At 41.5% G+C, this 19,821-nt stretch overlaps 2 protein-coding genes across 4 annotated transcripts in view; one reads left to right on the top strand and one right to left on the bottom strand.

The window, feature by feature from the left end:
• Positions 1-9,226: 9,226 nt before the first annotated feature.
• LOC105182080 (cGMP-dependent 3',5'-cyclic phosphodiesterase) lies at positions 9,227-14,111 on the bottom strand. 2 transcript variants are annotated; one of them, XM_011139231.3, is made up of 12 exons: positions 13,669-14,111; positions 13,236-13,409; positions 12,503-12,774; positions 12,317-12,426; positions 12,101-12,240; positions 11,824-12,010; positions 11,548-11,729; positions 11,244-11,428; positions 10,878-11,142; positions 10,509-10,796; positions 10,263-10,408; positions 9,227-10,190 (listed from the first exon to the last, which is right to left on the bottom strand). In XM_011139231.3, the coding sequence occupies exons 1-12, from the start codon at positions 13,768-13,770 to the stop codon at positions 9,968-9,970; spliced, it is 2,274 nt and encodes a 757-aa protein (XP_011137533.1). In that variant the 5' UTR covers positions 13,771-14,111; the 3' UTR covers positions 9,227-9,967. The 2 variants fall into 2 exon arrangements, with proteins under 2 accessions (XP_011137533.1, XP_011137535.1); XM_011139233.3 differs by having other exon boundaries at positions 13,293-13,409.
• A 210-nt stretch (positions 14,112-14,321) lies between these two features.
• LOC105182079 (centrosomal protein of 135 kDa) overlaps positions 14,322-19,821 on the top strand; it is a 59,870-nt gene continuing 54,370 nt past the window's right edge. The window contains exons 1-13 of one of the 2 annotated variants that reach the window (XM_011139229.2): positions 14,322-15,005; positions 15,235-15,535; positions 15,607-15,836; positions 15,997-16,189; positions 16,294-16,460; positions 16,556-16,751; positions 16,846-16,905; positions 17,216-17,349; positions 17,424-17,525; positions 17,604-17,858; positions 17,986-18,081; positions 19,234-19,463; positions 19,538-19,748. In XM_011139229.2, the coding sequence (XP_011137531.1) occupies positions 14,817-15,005; positions 15,235-15,535; positions 15,607-15,836; positions 15,997-16,189; positions 16,294-16,460; positions 16,556-16,751; positions 16,846-16,905; positions 17,216-17,349; positions 17,424-17,525; positions 17,604-17,858; positions 17,986-18,081; positions 19,234-19,463; positions 19,538-19,748 (2,364 nt within the window). In that variant the 5' untranslated portion in view covers positions 14,322-14,816. The remainder of the gene's footprint in view (positions 15,006-15,234; positions 15,536-15,606; positions 15,837-15,996; positions 16,190-16,293; positions 16,461-16,555; positions 16,752-16,845; positions 16,906-17,215; positions 17,350-17,423; positions 17,526-17,603; positions 17,859-17,985; positions 18,082-19,233; positions 19,464-19,537; positions 19,749-19,821) is intronic. The other variant, XM_011139230.3, reaches the window with a different exon arrangement.

Raw genomic sequence — 19,821 nt, 5'->3', positions numbered from 1 at the left:
TATATAATTGATTAAAATTTATCTTGTGTATCAAAAAATTGTGTTTTATTCTACTCTAAAAAACCCAACGAACTTATTTGCCAACCTAATATATTTGCTCAAATGTCAGTTTTATTAGATATTTATGATGATGATGAAACAAATAATTTTTATGAAGAAGAAGTGGAAAAGTGTTTAACTTTAACATACACACATACACACACATACACACACACACACGTACACGCACGCGCACGCACGCACACACGCACGCACGCACGCACGCACGCACGCACACACACATTTAAACTGCTACTTAATAGAAATTCATGCAATTTACTATTATTTATGGCTTGACGTAATAATTGTGTTGCAAAAGTAATATCTGGAAATAGAAAAAATACAATAGCCTAAAAAAGATGAAAGAAGAAAAACTAAAACGTAGAAAAAATAGGAAAAAGAGGAAATGTTTATAATATCGAGTGTAATACACTTACCTGTTTCCAAACGTTTTGCATTGTCTGGTGAGATAAGAAGCTTATATGTTTTGTTACTTGTAATATATTTTACAGTTATTCTGGCTAAATTATTAGGTGCGCAACTAAGTTCCCGCTGTTTTTCAAGAGATGGCTCCAGTAGTAAGTGCTGGTCGATTGTGACATAACCAAAACGTCATGAACCAAGCTTAGACATATGGTAAACAAACTGGTTTGACACATTAGTGATTTTGTTTTTGCGTCATATACTTTTGGTGGTGAAAATGTCTGATTTTGTACCAAATAATCGTCATTTGCGGGAAGTGTTGCTTTTCTTCTTTTATTCGAAGAAAACGGCGGCTGAAGCGCATCGAGTACTCCAAAAAGTTTACGGAGATGCTGCTCTAAGTGAAACAACGTGCCGTGATTGGTTCCGTCGCTTCAAAGACGGTGATTTCGATGTTGACGACCGTTCGCGTGAAGGAAGGCCACAAACCTTCGAAGACACTGAATTGGAGGCATTGCTCTATGAGGATCCGTGCCAAACGCAAAAAGAGCTTGCTTCAGCATTAGGAGTTACCCGCCAAGCCATTTCCAAGCGATTGCATGCGTTGGGAATGATTCAAAAACAAGGAACTTGGGTTCCTTATGATTTGAAGCCAAGAGACGTTGAGCGTCGTTTTTTCGCCTGTGAACAACTACTCCAGCGGCAAAAAAGGAAGGGTTTTCTTCATCGCATCGTTACGGGTGATGAAAAATGGATTCATTACAGCAACCCAAAGAGAACAAAATCATGGGGACTGCCCGGTCATGCTTCTACGTCGTCGGCTCGGCCGAATATTCACGCTGCGAAGGTTTTGCTGTGTATATGGTGGGACCAGGGCGGTGTTATTTATTATGAGCTGTTGAAACCGAACGAAACCATCACTGGGGAACGGTATCGAACTCAATTGATGCGATTGAGCCGAGCACTGCGCGAAAAGCGGCCGCAATACGAGCAGAGGCACGAAAAAGTGATTCTACAGCATGACAACGCTCGGCTTCACGTTGCCAAACCCGTTAAAACCTACTTAGAAACGCTCAAATGGGAAGTTTTACCCCACCCGCCATATTCCCCAGATATTGCACCGTCCGATTATTACTTGTTCCGTTCGATGGCACATGGTCTGTCTAATCAGCAGTTCCGCTCATATGAAGACATCTCAAAATGGCTTGATTCGTGGATAGCCTCAAAATACGAACACTTCTACCGTGACGGTATTCGAGCTCTGCCAGAAAGATGGGAAAAAGTTGTCGCTAGCGATGGGCAATATTTTGAATGATTCATTTGTAACCATTTTTTCACAATAAAGTTGCATTTTCATCAAAAAACAGCGAGAACTTAGTTGCGCACCTAATAGTTTTTCGTTGAAAGCCATTTTGACATTCCAATTTGGGGTCTGTTCTTTATTGTAATAAGTTAGAGTGAGAAAAAATGTAATTGTCTCATTTTAACTTATCGTACTAGTTCAGCAGTATAGCTATAAGAACAGACCCTTGAATCGGAGGTTAGATTGCTTCAAATAATGTGCTTGTGTTCCTTTTGGAAAATAAGCGCTCATTAGCGCTCACGCTTTTACTGCCTTACCTCGATAGAAGAAGCGATTGTAAGCGCGAATCATGACGTCACACATGTCAGCGTGCAGTTTGTGAGCGCTTATAGCGCCAAAGAGAATGATGTGAGCGATGCTTATAAGCGCTTAAAGCGTGTAAGCGTCCAAAGCGAACCTACCCCTATACAGTTGCTACATTAAAAAGATTTCTTCGAGAGCGTGGACTTCAAACTACGAGCTCAAAAGCCGAACTCATCGTGCGTTTGGACGAATTAGGTCTAGCAATATGGATTGAGCAAGAATTCAAGGCTGCGAGGGAATCTGTGACTGAAATACGTGAAGAAGGAGACTTCGAAGATGGCGTAGTAGAGTCGTCGGGAATTTTTAGGCCTGGTCTACAATACGTGTCGTAAGTTGCAAGCCGCAAGAATTGGCGAATCACAGTCGATTATTACAAAAATAATAGGCTATAATTGGCCTTCCCACTTTCCGGGTAACACATGGTAAATACGCGGTAGAAAAATTCAAGTTCTTTTGAGGTGATCCAGTCATCGAGCCATTTTTTATATCTTCGAAAGATCTGAAGTGCTGCTCAGAAAGGCCATGCCGCATCGACCGAAACAAATCTGAAGGAGCAACGTCTGCTGAATAGGGCCAGTGGTGTAAGATATCCCATCCAAGTGCCTTTAAGATTTCCTTCGCTGGTTTTACAACATGTGGTTTAACATTGTCATGGAAAGGAATGTCTTTTGGCGTATTGCAGGCGTTTTTCTTTGAGTGCTCGATTCGAATTGAATTCGAATCGTCGTCGGTAGCGTTTAACATTAACCCTTTGAGGCATAGTAGTAAGTATACTTACCATTTATTTATTTTCACATTTTTATGAAATATTTCATATTTGAGGGATTCTTGTTGGGTTTTTTGCGTTTTTTAGCTTCTTATATTAATGATATGGGAACATACATGAAAGGTTGAAAAGTGTTTTACATAAGTTGTCCATTTATTATAAATAAACAAAGTGTGAAAAATACACATTTTTACAGTAAGAAATCATTTTCCAGGAACTATGAGTGAATTTTTTGCTCAAAATCAAAATTTGGAGGTTTTTTGGGTCGCTGATTATGAATCTGAGGTCCACATTTTAAAATTCATTTTCCAAGATGGTGAATCATAGAATGTACATAAAATTGTACTTTGGTGAGTTTTTGAGCTCGTTGATTACGAATCTGAGGTCCAAATTCTAAAATTTATTTTCCAAAATGGCTGATCATAAAATTGTTATATGATTAGCTGAAATTGTACTTTGGTTAGCTTTCAAGGTCGCTGATTACGAATCCGAGGTCCAAAACTCATTGTTCAATATTGCAGATTCAAGTTGGCGGATCATGGAATTCTAATATATTTATCTGACATTGTCTTCTGGTTAGTTTTTCAGGTTTTCGACTATAAATCTGAGGTGGAAAATGACGACTTTGAAATGGAAATTATGGATTTCGTCGATTTAAAAAATCGCGAATCATATAATCCCTATATGATCGGCTGATATTGTACTCTAATCACTTGTTCTCTATCGTTTTATTTACTGATCATGAATCTAAGGTCGAAATCCAAAGATAAATTCCCAAACTTGTGGATCGAATTATTATAATGAAATGCTAAAATCCTGCACTGATTGATTTCCCGCATGATTAATCACGATTTTTACGTCAACATTTCAAAATCGATTTTTAGAGTGATCGATTGGGTTAAAGTGATAATGCTTTACGCAGTGTTTAGTTTCCAATACCGCTCAATTCGAAGTTTCGTAGAAAATTAAAAGTTTGTTTTTAAAAACGACTGATTGGGAATGATATATCGGATGTGTCTCATATAATAAGATGAATTCGTAATCAGCGACCTTAAATATCCCTTGGTACAAATCCTTGTCAAGATTGTCGAAGTTTTCTCTCTTTTGGCCACTATCTTGAATTTTCTATCTTTAATTTTGAAAATCTGATAACGGATTCGTAATCAGCGACTCCAAAAACCCCACAATACTCATTATCACCGAAATTATCGCGATTTTTCATTTTTGCATCCGCCATCTTGAACCTGCCATTTTGAATTTCGAAAATCTGATAACGGATTCGTCATCAGCGACCCCAGAAACCCTCGTATATAAATTTTCATGTGATTCGGACTTCTGCAAAATACGTGCCTGAAAGGGTTAATGATTTGACTCGGTTGCAGCAGCTCATAATACACTGCACCGATTTGATCCCACCAAATACATAGCATGATCTTCTTTCCATGAATATCCTGATGTGGCATTGATGTTGATGGTTCGCCGGGACGCACCCATGATTTCCTGCGCTTAGAATTGTCGTAACGAATCCATTTTTCATCACCAATCACAATTTGATGCAAAAACGACTTCCGTTTTTGTCTTTGAAGCAGCAATTTACAAATGATTAAACGTTTCGCAATGTCTCTTTCTCTCAATTTATGTGGGACCCAGTTTCTTAGCTTCTTAGGATCATTCCCATTGCTTTTAAACGTTTGCTAACGCTGACTCATCGACATTTAATGTTTCGGACAACTCTTTGAGCATCTGACATGAATCTTCTTCCAGTAATGCCTCCAATTTTCCATTTTCAAACTTTTCCAGTGGCTGACCAGGGCGCTCTTTGTCATTCACGTCGAAATCGTTGTCTTTGAATCGTCTAAACTAATCTCTGCAAGTTGTTGTCTGCAGATAGAGCATCCTCCCCATAAGCTTCCACTAGCGAACGATGACTTTCAGCAGCAGATTTCTTGAAATAAAAGCAGAAAAGTAATGTTTTCTGCAAATGCTTTTTTTTTTGGTATAAAACCCGACATTTCAGTGCAATAAAAAATTGTGTTTTTCGCACTCCGATCTAATGTCACACACTGATTATTAAACCCTATTGACAGTACTTTCATATACACCAACTTTCGGCTATGTTGAAATAGCACAACTATGGACCTCTTTTAGTCAACAGCGAGAATTAATTAAAGAATTATTAAAGCATCTAATAACAATAGTATTAATAATAGAAATTATATAGTGAACTTAATTTCTGTTAGATTCGAAGTGATATGAGCACGTTGCGATGGGTTGCGAAGGACAGATATTTCCTAAACTGAAGTGCGAAAATATCATACATACAATTTATGAAACACTGAATTTCAAAGATATTATGATAGCAACTAGAAAACTTGCGCCGGAAAGTTCTCAAAACATTGGACGAGATATCGATTCTTTCTTAGGCTTCGAACTCGTCGGTTATGATGGTTCTGGACGGAGAGTAATGGCGATGTGCTCTAACAGGTAGAATAATATAATATAAGAACCGTCATTATTGTTACACCAAGTTTTCCAAAATTAACGGACTCCTCCTTCCTATCTCAGGATCTATGCATTATAGGCAAAAATGACCCGAACAAAAGTTCTAGGGTTCATAAAGTTCTGCTTTTTGTGACCTCAAATTTGACTTTGACCTTGACCTTGAAAGTCATTTGAAGATCAACTTGCGATTTTTAAATGGGAACTCCTATTCTTTATTACACTGTCTTTTCTATCAATTAATTTGAACAACTGTTGTCTAAAATATTTTTTGGCTCGCTTCTGTGCATGATTAGCGCTATGTGCAAGAGTGAGGAGGCATGGGAGGCGGCGGCCTCTTTCTGCCGCGACGTGATGTCACGGAAGGAGGCCGCCGAGTGGGAATGCCGCCCTCGTATCCGCTGCAGGGAGCGGCGGCGACGACGGCGGCGCTTCCCCGGTACGGGCAGCGGGCCCGAGGTGGCGCCGGCCGAGAAGGAGCGGCCACCGGCTCGCCGGAGGCCGCCTCGGGCCCGCCTTCGGATGTGTGGGGGGAAGGGGGGTGACGGTTGCGTGAAGCCCACCCGCTTTCCCTCAGGCGTCGGTAGGGGTAGGCGAAGGGAGAGTGGAAGCCTGATTGGGGCCGGGCTCCACTCCATCGCCCCCCTTGATGAACAAGGGGGGCGCGGAGGGAAGGTGGGTGTACCCTCCCTCCAATAAGGTGGTGAAACCAGAAGGCCAACCCGGCCGGGCAACCGGCTGGGGACCGCGCCCTATTGTGGGAGGGGGCGCGGTACATAGGGGGGCCTCCTAGTATGAACCCTGGGGCCGGGGTGTCGGGTAGGGAATACGGGAGTAGTTCCCCTGACTCCCCCCACCACGGTCCGAAAAGTAGACACCCCAGTGGGGTTTTAGCCGGTAGGAGTCTGGCATAACCCTCGCCCCTCCCCCCCCAAGGGGCGGGAGTATCCATGGATTTCCCCACAGTTAAAAAAAAAAGGTCAAGGTCAAATCGGTGGTGGGCACCATCAAGGGCCTGGGACTGAAGGTGGCGCTCCAAAAAATGGAAGCCATATACTTCCATGACGGCAGTTGTGGGGCGCCGCCGGAGTCTCAGGTCCTGGTGGATGGAGTCCCCGCCCACGTCGGGCCCACGATCAAGTATCTGGGCCTGACGTTGGACGGCCGCTGGGACTTCGGGCCGCACTTCAGGCACCTGGTCCTCCGGGTCCGCAAGACGGGTTTGGCTCTTGCCAACCTGATGCGGACCCAGGGAGGCCCAGGATGGCGGGCTCGCCGCCTGTATATAGGTGTCGTGCTCTCGATCGCCCTCTATGGGGTGCCCATATGGGCGCCCCAACTCTTAGCCACCGATTGCAGTAAGCGCCTAATGCGCCAGGCCATGCGGTCAGTGGTGGTGAGGACGATCAGAGGGTACGGCATCGTATCATACATGGCGGCGACTACCCTGGCCGGTCCCCCCCCTCCCGTGGAGCTCCTTGCACAAGAGAGGTATACTCTCTATTGGAGAGTGCGGGAGCTCCGCGAGGAAGGGGAGGGAACAACGGCCAGGGGCCTGGCGGCTCTGAAGTCACAGGCCAGAGCCTTGGTCCTGGAACGGTGGTCGGCCATGTTGGCCGACCTCCGAGGATTCAAATGGCCGAGGCCGTCCCCCCTGTCTGTCCGAGGTGACAGACAGGCGGGGACGGGGATTAACCTTCCATCTGGTGCAGGTGCTGACCGGACATGGGTGTTTCGGGAAGTACCTGTGCCACATTGGGAAGGAGCCCACCACCAGTCAACACTACCCGAAGCCTCAGAACACGGCGCAACATACGCTGGTAACATGCAACCAGCAGCGCCGTGTCCTGGCCTGAACGGTGGAGTGCCGCGTGGAGGACCTCTCGCTTCCGCGCATGGTTCGTGCTATGTGCGGGAGCGAGGAGGTGTACAGGGCGGCGGCCTCCTTCTGCAAGAACTGTTATGTCCAAGAAAGAGGCCGCCGAGTGAGAGCCGTCGTCTTAGCAACTGTCGCAGGGAGCGGCGGCGAAGGCGGCGCTCCCCTGGAATGGATAGCGGGCCCGAGGTGGCGCCGGCCGAGGAGCCGCCACCGATTCGTCGGAGGCCTCCTCGGCTGCCTTGGGCCTGCCTTCGAACGTGCGGTGGGGGGGGGGGGCGACGGGTGTGAAACCTACCCGCCTTCTCCCGAGTGTCAGTAGGGATCGGTAAAGGGGGAGTGGTGGCCCGTTTGGGGACGGGCCCCACTCCCCCGCCCCCTTGACGAACAAGGGGGCTAGGAGGGAGGGTGCGTGTCCCCTCCCTCCAGTAAGTAGAACCGGGCAACCGGCCGGGGGACCGCGCTCCCGACTCCTTTTGTGGGAGGAGGCGCGGTACTCAGGCGTGGGGGCTCTTTGCATGGGCTCTGGGGCCGAGGAGGGAATACGGGAATAGTTCCCCTGACTCCCCCCACACCGGTCCGAAAGGTAGACACCCCGGTGGAGTTTTAGCCAGTAAGAGTCCGGCATAACCCCTGCCCCCTCCAAGGGACGGAGGTATCCATGAAGATTTCCCTACTGTTATAAAAAAAAAAAGTCAAGGTCAAATTTGAGGTCACAAGAAAATAGAACTTTATGAACGCTAAACCTTTTGTTCGGGTCATTTTTCCCTATAATGCATAGATTTTTAGATAAGGGTGGGGGTCCGTTACTTTTGGAAAACTTGATGTAGGAACAAATTCAAAATGCGGAGCAAATAATATCCCCACGAGTGAATCTGTGCTGCAGTCGGCTGTCAGTCTGTTATCTGTATGTATTAATGTAGCAGGGAAGTAGCCTTTTCGATATTTCAGTGATTCCATTTCATTAGATTGGAATTGTGTCACTTCGATTAAGAAATTAGTAAAATGTATCATATAATATCAAAAAGATGGAGGATTCTACAGAATTTATAATAATTGGATATTCATACGGATCGCTAATCGCTATCGAGTTAACGAGACTGGTGGAGGCGAGAAATTTCAGAGGACGGTTAATATTACTTGATGGCACATCAGACTGTATGAAAACTCTAGAAGATCAATATTTTCTTTTCACAAATCTTCTGGAAGATTCTTTTTCTTTTCACAAATCTTTAGAATAATGTTCTCCTAGGCCTCATGGATCTTTTCTACTCTGTCGATAATACATCGATACGTTGTGTAAAGTAAGTTTATTGTTATAATATGATTCCATATTTAAAATATATTGAATTGTTTCTCGCAGGTTATACAGTTTTTATCGTTTTATTTTTATAGCTTTCGCCTCATTTTAAAATAAACCATACGAAGATCGGATTTTGGTAAAAAATCGCAATTTTAAAATCAGATAAACAGAACTTTGTGACGTGAGTTTTAAATATCGGTTATAACAAAAACTAGATTTTAATATATATCTAAGAATTTTTTGTTTGTGTGCTTCAAATGAACTATATAAGACGTGGATACCGCCAAACGGGCCAGCAGCGGCCATTTTTAACGCCAACAGATCTGTTATCTTATACGATATTTTGGAATGCGCCTTGGACATTTTTTTAATGAAAGTATAAATAATATACCAAATTCTGCTTTAATACTTCTAATACTGTCCAGGAAGCAAATTCTTGAAAATAGAGCTATTTCTCATGCCCCTAAGTGTATGCCCCTTCTTAATGTATCACGAAGCTAAATCGGTTTTTCCTTCAATAATAAATAATTTTATAAAAGTATCATACTGGAGAACCTGCAGATTAAAAGAAATCTCGAACTTCTAAATGATATATCATTTACGTATAATTTCTCGTTTACGTGATATAATTCGACAAAAAGAAACACTTTAGTATACATTCCTGCAGCCGGAACAGAAAGTCCAACTGGAAACAACGAATATATTATCACATATGTTTTATTAGTACATATCCTTTATAAATGCTAATTAGTTTTATATACATTTCAAATTGTGTAAACAGCACCTTTTTTATTTATATCACATTTAATTTGTTATCATTAGATGTATATCTTCACCAGGGAAGTAAAGACAAGAGTTCTTTGCAAAAGTTACTAGGTGCATACGCATAAATTATTAGTTATAAATATCAGCAGTGAGAAATAAAGTGCCAAAATACCCTTAAAGTGTGTTCATACTTATTCAACGGTGATATGCAACGTGCAAAAGTAATTTAAATCGGCAGTGCACAAAATATATTTTATAACTGCCTCACTTTTTCCCCGAATTGTCCAAGTAAAAATGATCTACGTCTACCTCTATATTATAAATGCAACTAGTTGATTGCTTTTAAAATCACATTTTGATTTTCGATAAATTTATTCCTTACGCTTAAGTATCTCCATGTAAAAATGGATCAAATCTTAAAATTGTTTTTCTCTTTAAGTTGTAACTGCAAAAAATTAAATTTATCACATTATGTTATGAACAAAACGCCAGTTGAACAATTGGTATTACTCCATATTGTATCTGCTATATGCATCTTCCAAATTGTGGATATCAGTAGATATCCACCGGATGTATTCCGGACATAATCCGGAAGGAGCTTCCTCTCCAACGTTATTTCACGTATCCACTCTATGATTTGCATTCATCAAAATTGCTGGCGGAACAGTGTCTTTCCGAAGTAAGTGTTGCGAGTACCTCATCTTCGAAGTTGGGATCAAGTAAAATATCTATTCCTTTCATACCATTTTTATAGTATTTTTGAAACAAGTCCTTAGCGACTTCCCACAACGAACGATTGCGTTCTATCATAGAGACGAGGGGTGCCGTCGACGAGAACAACAGCGACAGATTACTTGAAAATCAAATAATATTATCGGTGTAAAAATGTTAATAGTCCAACGTTCCGATTGACGATTATACTTACGTAAAAATGGGTATGACCAAGTTAGTAATGAATTCTATCTGAAGATCGGGAATAGACGCACGTTCCCTGTCCATCATTTCAACAGGCGCACTGCCCATGCTTTTCTCTATATCGCCTTGTGTAAAGAACTCGTCGTATATTTGTTCCTGTTGTACAATAAAAAAAAATATATAACAATAAAAGTCACTTATGATTAATGTCGATATTAACCGTATCGTAAAGCGACCGTCTGCGAGCAGAACTTACCGCGGTCTTCTTCACAACTCTCCAGTCTTTGGTTTGATCGCTAAGGTCGCAGCAAGTCATGAACAATTCAAACAACAGCTTCCGATGCCTTGGGTCATCCTTATTATATCCATCGCGAATCATCTGCTCTTGCCTTTGTCTGCTACGAAAGTGAGAAGCCAAGTCGGTGGCGAGTATATTGTTCCTCAGCAAGTCCAGGACTTCGCTGTACTCGTCGCTATCGAAACTCTCAAATATATTGCAGCCTTCGGTGTTTAAGATGCACATTGTTTGCGCGAGATGATGTCTCTGTTATATAACGGAAAATCGATCCGATCAATGGCCATGAAATCGTTTCAGCTATTTCGAGCGATAACATTCACATCTCACCTCCATAACAGAGCCTTCCGAGCTGTAAAGGCTTGCCAATACAGTTCCCAACTTGGTCTGAAAGGTATTATTAGTTCCTCTGTGGTCAATATCGTGGCATAGGCACGACACAAGGAATACCAGAGCGTGCAGAGGTGTCATATAGTTCTTGTCGACAAGCTGCATATTTTTTATCAACAGATACCCGAAGTGCGTCACGGAGAATGCGTGTATCCAATTGTGATAAGGTGCGTCTCTGTAACCTTTCTTGACATATAGTATAAACCTGGGAAATATAATTGTTTATCGATAATTTTTTGATCGATAATTTAAATGTTACAAGAAATAGCAAGGCGTGCGTCACTTCGACATATATTTTCTATGTACCTTGCGAGCGTGGACATTTTAATTCTCCATTGTTGAAAGGCAGTCAAGTCTGTAATCATCCTGATAACGTAACACGGTATGTGTTTGTACGGCACATTCCTCGGATTGAAGTGAAACTCGTCGAAATTTTTAATGCTGTGATCGTCCCTGCAGTTTAGCAAAGCTTCCACAGCTGATTCCTCCACCTGGAAATAAAATTTTTATTATTATGCAACAATGCACAATTAGCATGATTTTACGTCCGACTGAAATGCGTCAATCGGAGCTTTCTGATTAATTAAAATTTAAGTTAATTAAAATTTACCTTCATATGATACATCATGATCTCATTGCTGAGTTTGTTTCGAGCTTGAGCATCCTGCATTTTTTTATAAACGATACTATGCATTATCGATATACCGCAATAGATACTAAACGCCGTCGCGATCTCTTCGTCGGAGACATCGAAGTATAAACCATCCATCTTATTGCACAGTTGGGCCACTCCTAAGATATAGCAAATAAGATGTCACACCATCTTTTCATCTTTTTCTTATACTGTGCATTTATTTTAAGCACGATGTTTTTCTAAATAATTTACCAATAATGCCCTTCTCATCTCGTATTGGAAAACACAAAATGTTTCTAGTTCTAAACCCTGTTAACTCGTCGACCCCACGATAAAAGAGGGGATGATTATATGCATCACGAATATTGAGTAATTTACCGCTAGTTGCAACATGACCAGCTATACCTTGCCCGATAGGTATCCTCATTTCATTTGCATTCTGGAAACATTTGGAGGAAATGTAGTTATTTGTAAAATGTCAAGGCCTCTAGTTAGATTAATTCTTGGAATTAACATGCATATTACCTACTTCTTTTGTGGAAAGACCATCGAACACTTTAGCGACCAAATCTTGTTGGTCAGGATCTAATAGAAACAAGGAACATCTCTCCGCGTTTGTCAGTTTTCTGACTTCTGCCATAATCTCTCGTAGAAGATCAGTTAAGTCTCCTACATGAGTGTACGAAAAGACGATTAAGAGCTAATTGCAAGTTGATCATTACAGTTGAACAACTAATCACCATACCCAAATGCGTGTAAAGTTTTCTGGAAACAGCTAGCAAATTCTGGCATTGCTGCTTCTCGCGAATTTCCTCAAAGTAACGCAAGGAGCTCAATATATATCCAAGGCAAAATCTGTGGAATTACATTTAAAATATGTTTGACATTAGAATAATTACATCCCAACATGTATGTTACACACATTAATTACCTAAAGCACTCCTGAACTATCTCTATACAAGCATGATCAGATTCATCCCCATCCATATATTCTGTACAATTCATACGGTTTACAAGGCATACAAGCAAGGCTGTATAATTCTTAAAAGGGTGTTGTATCGGAATTGTCAAAAGAGAAAGACAGGAACTTGATGTGTTGGCTATTCTATTGATATATCTTAGCAAGTCCTGATCAAGTTTTTCAACACTTGTGACTAATGTTGTCATACTTGTCACAGCCTCATATAAAACATTGTTCTTTATCTGTAATAAAATTCATTTTCATGCTTTATAATATTCTTAATGCTTTACTTATTGAAGTGTACTCATTTGTAAAAATTATATAAAATACATAAATATACTATATTGTTTTCACAAGTAGATACATGGAATTGTTCTTAATAGTAAAGATATCATACAAAAATTATGTCAAGTGTCTCTCATGCAAAAATTCATAAGGATAATGTTATCTCACTATCTGATATCACCGATAGAGTGACGATAAAGAATTAGATGTTTAATTTGCCGTAGAAGTGGCTACAAGCAGGCAGTTTAAAGTACTTGTTAAGTTTTCTGAATGATGGTTGTATACTGATAATAACAAGTATAATTAGTAACCTTTCTTCTACAAGAGTGCAAACTATACACAAACAACACAAGATAAATTGGTATTTTCTTAATCATTGCCGAACACCTTTACAATTCTTTAATTAAATTCACTTAACTATATCCGATAAAAACGTGCCCGGTCGCTTATCTCTGCAGAGACACAAAAAACTTACAGGAAATCTCAATTGTCTATCCAAAATTTCTTCACCTATCACATAAATAACCATCTCCTCCGACTCGAACGGTATTGATATAAGAAACACCACTTTCGCATTCGTCTCATTCTGCACCTGCAAGAGAGAAAATTGGATTAATATAACAAGAAAACGGATAAAGCACGGAAATTAAATACACCGCATTACGCAATCAGCGTGTGTTGTTGCGAAAACAGAAAAGAGGACACGGTCAGCCGGTGATCCGCCGGTTAGCAGACGACCGTGATTATTCGATATCGCGTCACCATTGGCCAATTGACGCGACGATTCGGTCCCGTGGCCCGATCGTTCAAAAATCGCACGATCGAGAATGCGCAATTATGTACATACGTACGTATCTGTTGAGCCGCTGTTGTATCTCCGTGTGCGACAGATCGCAGAGCTGCTCGATCAACGAGAGGATCTTTCTCGGATCGGAGGCCAAATTCGCGCTCATTTCGGGAAATCGCGAGAACCGTGTCCAACGTCGAGAACCTCTCCTTCGCCGCGGCTCGCTCCTCGCTCCGTCGCGGATTATTTCAAAGGTGGACGAGCGAGCACGTCGCCGGCCGCGCGCAATAATGACAATCCGTTGGCGACATCGGCCGCCTCACCTTCATGATCTTCCGCGCGGGTTAACATTGACATTAAACATCGGCCTGCGAAACAAAATAAACAGCGATATTCGTCGCGGTTAAAATTAACATACGCCGATCGCAACTTCGCCGCGAATTAATCGACGAGCGGCGGTCGATTGTTCGCACTGTGCGCGTCTATATCGATAAGCAGGAATCACGCCGCACCGCACGCGTCACCGCATCGCGACGCGTTCTTTTGCACATTTTGTTGAAAAAATAAGTTTCGGTTTGTTCGGATTTTCCTCACCGCACGCCGACAAAGGTGCCGGCCATTGCGGCGCAGGTAACACGTGACACCCACGGGCAAAGACGATACGTCCCACCCTAGGATATAGTGAATCGAGTCCCGAGGTTGGTCATCTGATGCAAATCACCGGTAGAACACCCAAGTTGGCGACGATTTTGAACTCCGTTAAAACGGCAGTCCGCCGTGCGAACGTCAGATTCGTCTTCCAGCGCGGATCGGAACGCGAGTAAATAAATTCTTCTGCGTGCTTTTCTCAGCAAAGTACATGGTTGTTGAGTCGCACGCGACTCGAAAACTCGTGAGGGCCAGATTTCGTTGTTTTCGAATCATCGCTTATGGAACACTCGATTGTTGTCCGTTGCAACATTTTCACATCATGTTTCTAACATCATTCCTATGACAGTGCCGATATTTTCTGTGTCGTTCTAACAATGATCCATGGCGTTCATTGTATATTATATTATTTGCCATGCGCATGATGTGTTAGACATAACAACAATGGGGCAAGGAGGTTAATGCCTCGCTGCTGCCAATAAACAATGCTGTGATCGGACTTCTTGTGCAATAGTTAACGCACAAATTGAATACTGTTGTGTCAATTCTTCATATCTTGCCAAGATGAGTGAGGAGACAGAATATAACGTTGCTGCTAGGTACAGAGCGGTCAGGAAACATCTGGATAACTTGGGATACAAGCAAGCATTGTCATTAGACGCTTTGCCTCTGATAGAGACTCTATTGGCCGATCTTATTCAAACTACTGACAGTCTCAAGCATTTTAAAGCTATTGCTCAGGAGAACGTCGAGGTAAGCTGTGGTAATGATAATACTGTTTAACACTCTGAGATTGTTCAAAGTTTCTACTAAGCTTGAGAATCTGGACAACGCTTGAAGTTGGTTTCATTGTCCGACTTCATGCAAGTTTCAAACATGAGATGATTTTAAGCAGTCATTTCATTAATGAATAATGACTGCAAACAATTATTTTCAATGTTATGCTTCATAATTTAACGATGACATTGTATTTTATATACAGGCATGTAGTCAATTGCAATTGACAGTTGATCCTTACAAATGTGACAATGCAAGATTAGTGAGGGAATGTAACCAGCTTCATGCAGATCTGATAGAGGCTAAGGAAACACATCAGAAACAAGTCAAGGAGCTTAAGAAGCAGATACACAAATTGGAATGCGAGTGCAATGATCTGCAATTGGCATCTTCACGCAACATACATAAGATAAAGGAGCTGGAGAGCGAGTCAGCTGCAAAATCTAAGAAGATATTGGAACTGCAAGGCAAATGCTCAAAGCCGACTATCATTAATGTTGGACTAGGTGATTGATATAATTTGTCACATTGAAGTATTCATACTGAAGCAACACTAACTTGAATAAAATTTTTACAGCCGCTAAGAAGCGCTCCAGTTTTCCTCTTCGAAGATCAGTGTTAGAGTCTGAGCCAATGCCGAGAGCAAAGAGTAGTGTTGCGTTACCAAAATTGAGCAATGTGGAACCGAAGGTAATAGATATGATAAGCATGGCAGATCACAAAATAAGCTGCTTGAATCATGAGGTAACGAAATTAAGAGGGGAGCTATTACTGCAGACTGACACAGTAGAGACCCTTGAGAAAGAGGTATATTAAGCATTAATATCTAGATGTGCATGCATTAATTGGGCGTCTCTTGTGAGGGAATATTAGAACATGCTGCTATCAATTGTTGAAGCAAAAGTAACGTTACTCTTGATATCGCGAGGGCTAATTACTGCTTCGTTAAAAGGTAATTATCTTACAGTTAACTGCAAAAGAGAAAGAAATAAGTCGGTTAAGAAAAATGTTGGAGGGTGGTCGTCCCTACACCGCTGTTAGCAAGGATTGCGTCTGCAAAAAGCTGGAGAAGAAAGCTGGCGCTACGCACGATGTCGTGGAAACTAGTCAAATGCGAGTCTTTCAGCAAGCGAAATTGGAGTTGGAGCAGCAGCTGAAAGGTGAGGAAGTAGAGCAGAGAAATCCTCGCGACGTGCATTTGCGATTCTTAAATTCTCACCAGAACATCCAATTTCATGCCTTCAATCTTTCTTGAATGATGCAGAAGCTCTAAATAAACAACATGATGCTATGTCTCAGGCGATGAAGCTAGCAGCGCGAAATGAAGAGCTAGAGAAAGAATTGAGAGATATAGATCACGTTGCGTTAGCTGTAGAGGCTGACTGCAACTCTGCGGTGAAAGAGAACAACAGGAGAGTCTGCAGGCTTCAGGTATGAACAATCGCAATTGTAATAATTACAACTCACACGCGCTTTCACAAAGCGAGTTATTTGTTCACGCGTTTGTTCTTACGACGCTTGTGTAGGAAAAATTAGAGGATGTCATGACGCAAGTGCATGTCTTAGAGCGCGAGTTGACTGTAGAGCGTAGGGAGGTGCAGGAATTGAGGGCGGATCTAGAAGCATGCAGGCTTGAGAAACGTAACATTCAACGCACCTTAGAATCCACGTTAGACGAGAAGAAACAAATGACCGACAGGATTAATCAACTAACGATCATTGGTACGTCGAGATCTTTCTATTTCGATCTCTCCTTTCTCTTAACAGTTTTGGTCACCCTTGCCGAGAGAGTGAAAAGCTTAAAATGATATTCCAGAGAAAAGTTTAAACCATGAGATAGGAAGATTGACTAGAGAGAATGAAAGCTATATACAAGGTATCATTCAGTTGCAATATGCTAATGAAATATTAAAGGAGCGTTTATATACGACGAATATTGTGCAAAATAACAGAGGGTATGATCGAGCGCGAGCGAAGAAAAAGGGGGAAAGAATGACCAAAATAAAGGGATGAAAACGATTGAGGAGAACGATCGGTATTAAAGGCAATTTCTAAGGCCGATTTCTAAAACAGCAAGCTAAAATTACGCGCAAAATTTTTAGAACAATTATTTTGGAGGAACGACTACATCGTGTGAAAATCTTATTGAGGAAAATGCAGTGAAATATACTTGTTACTCTTTTCAGCTTCCAAGAATCACAGAGATGAGAAGTACGGTGTGGATCATCAGGCAATGGCTAAAGACGTGGAAGTTACGAAAGACATGACTAATCTCGACGTGCAAAGACGGATCGACGAAGCGGATCTACAAATTGCGTCTGTAAGTCGGCTTTATTTAAGAGTCAACCGGTTTTATAAAGTCTACGACGAGCCAAGGTAACGTTAACTTTACAGCTGCAGCAGTCGATTCAGCGATTGGAAGCGGAACGGGATCACTATAGGAAGGAATACATCAATTACCGCGAGGAGCAGCGCAAAGTGTCTGAAAAAGATAACGTGAGAATAAAATCTGAGAGAAATCATCAAGTGCGACGAATCACAGCTCTATATTTCCCTTTTTTCGTTGAAACATAGACTGAACTATGGACTCGGATCTGCGAGTTGAAGCGCGAGTTAGGCGACAAGGAGCAAGCGTTGAGCAAAATGCAACGGGAAAAGGAGGACTTGTGCCACGAGAAGGAGGACTTGGAGACACGACTGCGAGCTTACAAGGGCCAGCAGAGACAGACATGCGTCCCTTGCAGATCGTGCAGCCTGTGCAAGCCCGTTCGTGCTTGTACCTGCGCGTCCAGCTCGCCGACAGCTGCAGCAGACGTAAGCACGACGAAGGTACTTGGAGCCTCATATATTTTTATACATACAGAATTTGCATATTACAATTTGCAAGTGAGACACACACATGTACGTTTTGTTTCTTACGTCAACTTGGTTTACTTAGCTCAACTTGGTTACTTAGGCAATGCGCGAACGTCTGGAGCGAGAACGGGATACAGCCAGAGCGGACGTCGAACGATTGATAGAGGAACGTGACGCATTGCGGGAGAGGCTTAAGGTATGTCGTGTAGGTCATTAATTCGTGAATAAATCAATTGGACATTATCCTGTTCATTGTTGCTTCCCGACGTTCTTGTCTCGGTGTATTACAATTAAATATTTACAGCTAACGCACAATTGCAGTATGCAATATCACTGATAACATCCTGATATCCACTATTTCTTTCTGCTGAAATTTTGTTCGGTGATTCATATGCATAAATAACAATCGATAACCGCTAATTGTCAGCTAATCATATATCACGTCACGTGGGTATGGATATACTGGGTGAGACACCTAAAACAGGCCGCCTGAATAACTTTGAAAATATATGAGATAGAAAGAAATGTTAAATACAAAAATTTCAGGCTTTTAAGTGACACACTACGTAGCAATATTAGTATGAACAGCGTCATCAAGCTTACGAGAAGGTTACTTTGAATTTTTTTTAATGGAAATCCCTATTTTTTATTATATCATCTTTTTCTACTATTTAATTTAAACAACTTTTGTTTGAAACATATTTTTGTCAAATATTTTTCGAAATATTTAAAGAAAACTTGATAACTTTCTCGATATTTAATTTACGATATCTCGGTAAATATTTGTCGGAGAAAAAGTGGTGCTAGACTTTTTTACTCTATTTGGTTTTAAGAATATACTATTATAACAGTCCCCTAACTTTTGTTAACTTGATGATTTTGAAATTTCGAAAAATCAATAAGTTAACAAAGTTAGGGCACTATTGTAATAGCATATTTTTAAGACCAAATAGAATAAAATAACTTTTTCTTCCGACAAATAGTTACCGAGATATCGTAAGCTAAATATTTAAAAAATTATCAAGTTTTCCTTACATATTTCAAAAAAATATTAGGCAAAAAAAAAAATGTTTTAAACAAAAGTTGTTCAAATTAATTGGTAGAAGAAGATGATATAATAAAATATTGAAGTTTTTATTAAAAAATTTTAAGATAACCTTATAGCCTTGATGACGCTATTCAAGGCTATACTAATATTGCCATTGATGATTGATCACTTGAAACTCTACAACTTCTGTATTTAATACTTTTTTTCTATCTTGCATATTTTCAAAGTTATTCAAGTGGCCTGTTTTATGTGCCTCACCCTGTATGTCGTGAATGCATGATTGTGGATGACGTATTGTAGATGATGGCGGAAGCTCACACGAACGAGCAATTTCGTCTCAAGGAGAGCTTAGTCGAGGCAGAGAATCGACTCAAGCATATAGAGAAAGAACGACAAGATCTGTTGGTTACTCAGGGAACCAGGAGAGCGGCGATAAACGGTCTAGAGGATCAGTTGGACGACGTGCAGGAAGAATTACGCCGCACCAAGCAGGATTTGATGACGCAGCGAACGCAATATTTTCAACTACGGTAACACGTTTGATTTCACTACCACAGCTGAGATGTGTACTAATGCCGCCTGCTCTGGATTCTCCTCATTGCAGAACTCTGCAGGATCAAACTGACCAAGCGCTCGGAGACGCTCAGGGCCAATTGTCGCAAGCGGAGTCGGAGCTGAATAAAGCTATCGATCTTAATAGAAGTATGGAACAGCAACAGGCTCAGCTGAATGATCAGATCAAGGAACTGAAGCAGGAAATTAATACTCTGCGCTCGAGTATGACACTCCTGGACCAAGAGAAGGATCGATTGTTGGTGAGCGGGACTAGCACGACAAACGCAACGCCCTCTTCAACAAGAGTTACTTTCACAAAATATCTTGTATTCG

Source organism: Harpegnathos saltator, unplaced genomic scaffold (assembly GCF_003227715.2).
Source record: "Harpegnathos saltator strain DR-91 unplaced genomic scaffold, Hsal_v8.6 scaffold259, whole genome shotgun sequence".
Classification (NCBI taxonomy): Eukaryota; Metazoa; Arthropoda; class Insecta; order Hymenoptera; family Formicidae; genus Harpegnathos; species Harpegnathos saltator.
The sequence above is the reverse complement of the archived record's forward strand: the minus strand, read 5'-3'. Positions and strand labels throughout refer to the sequence as shown.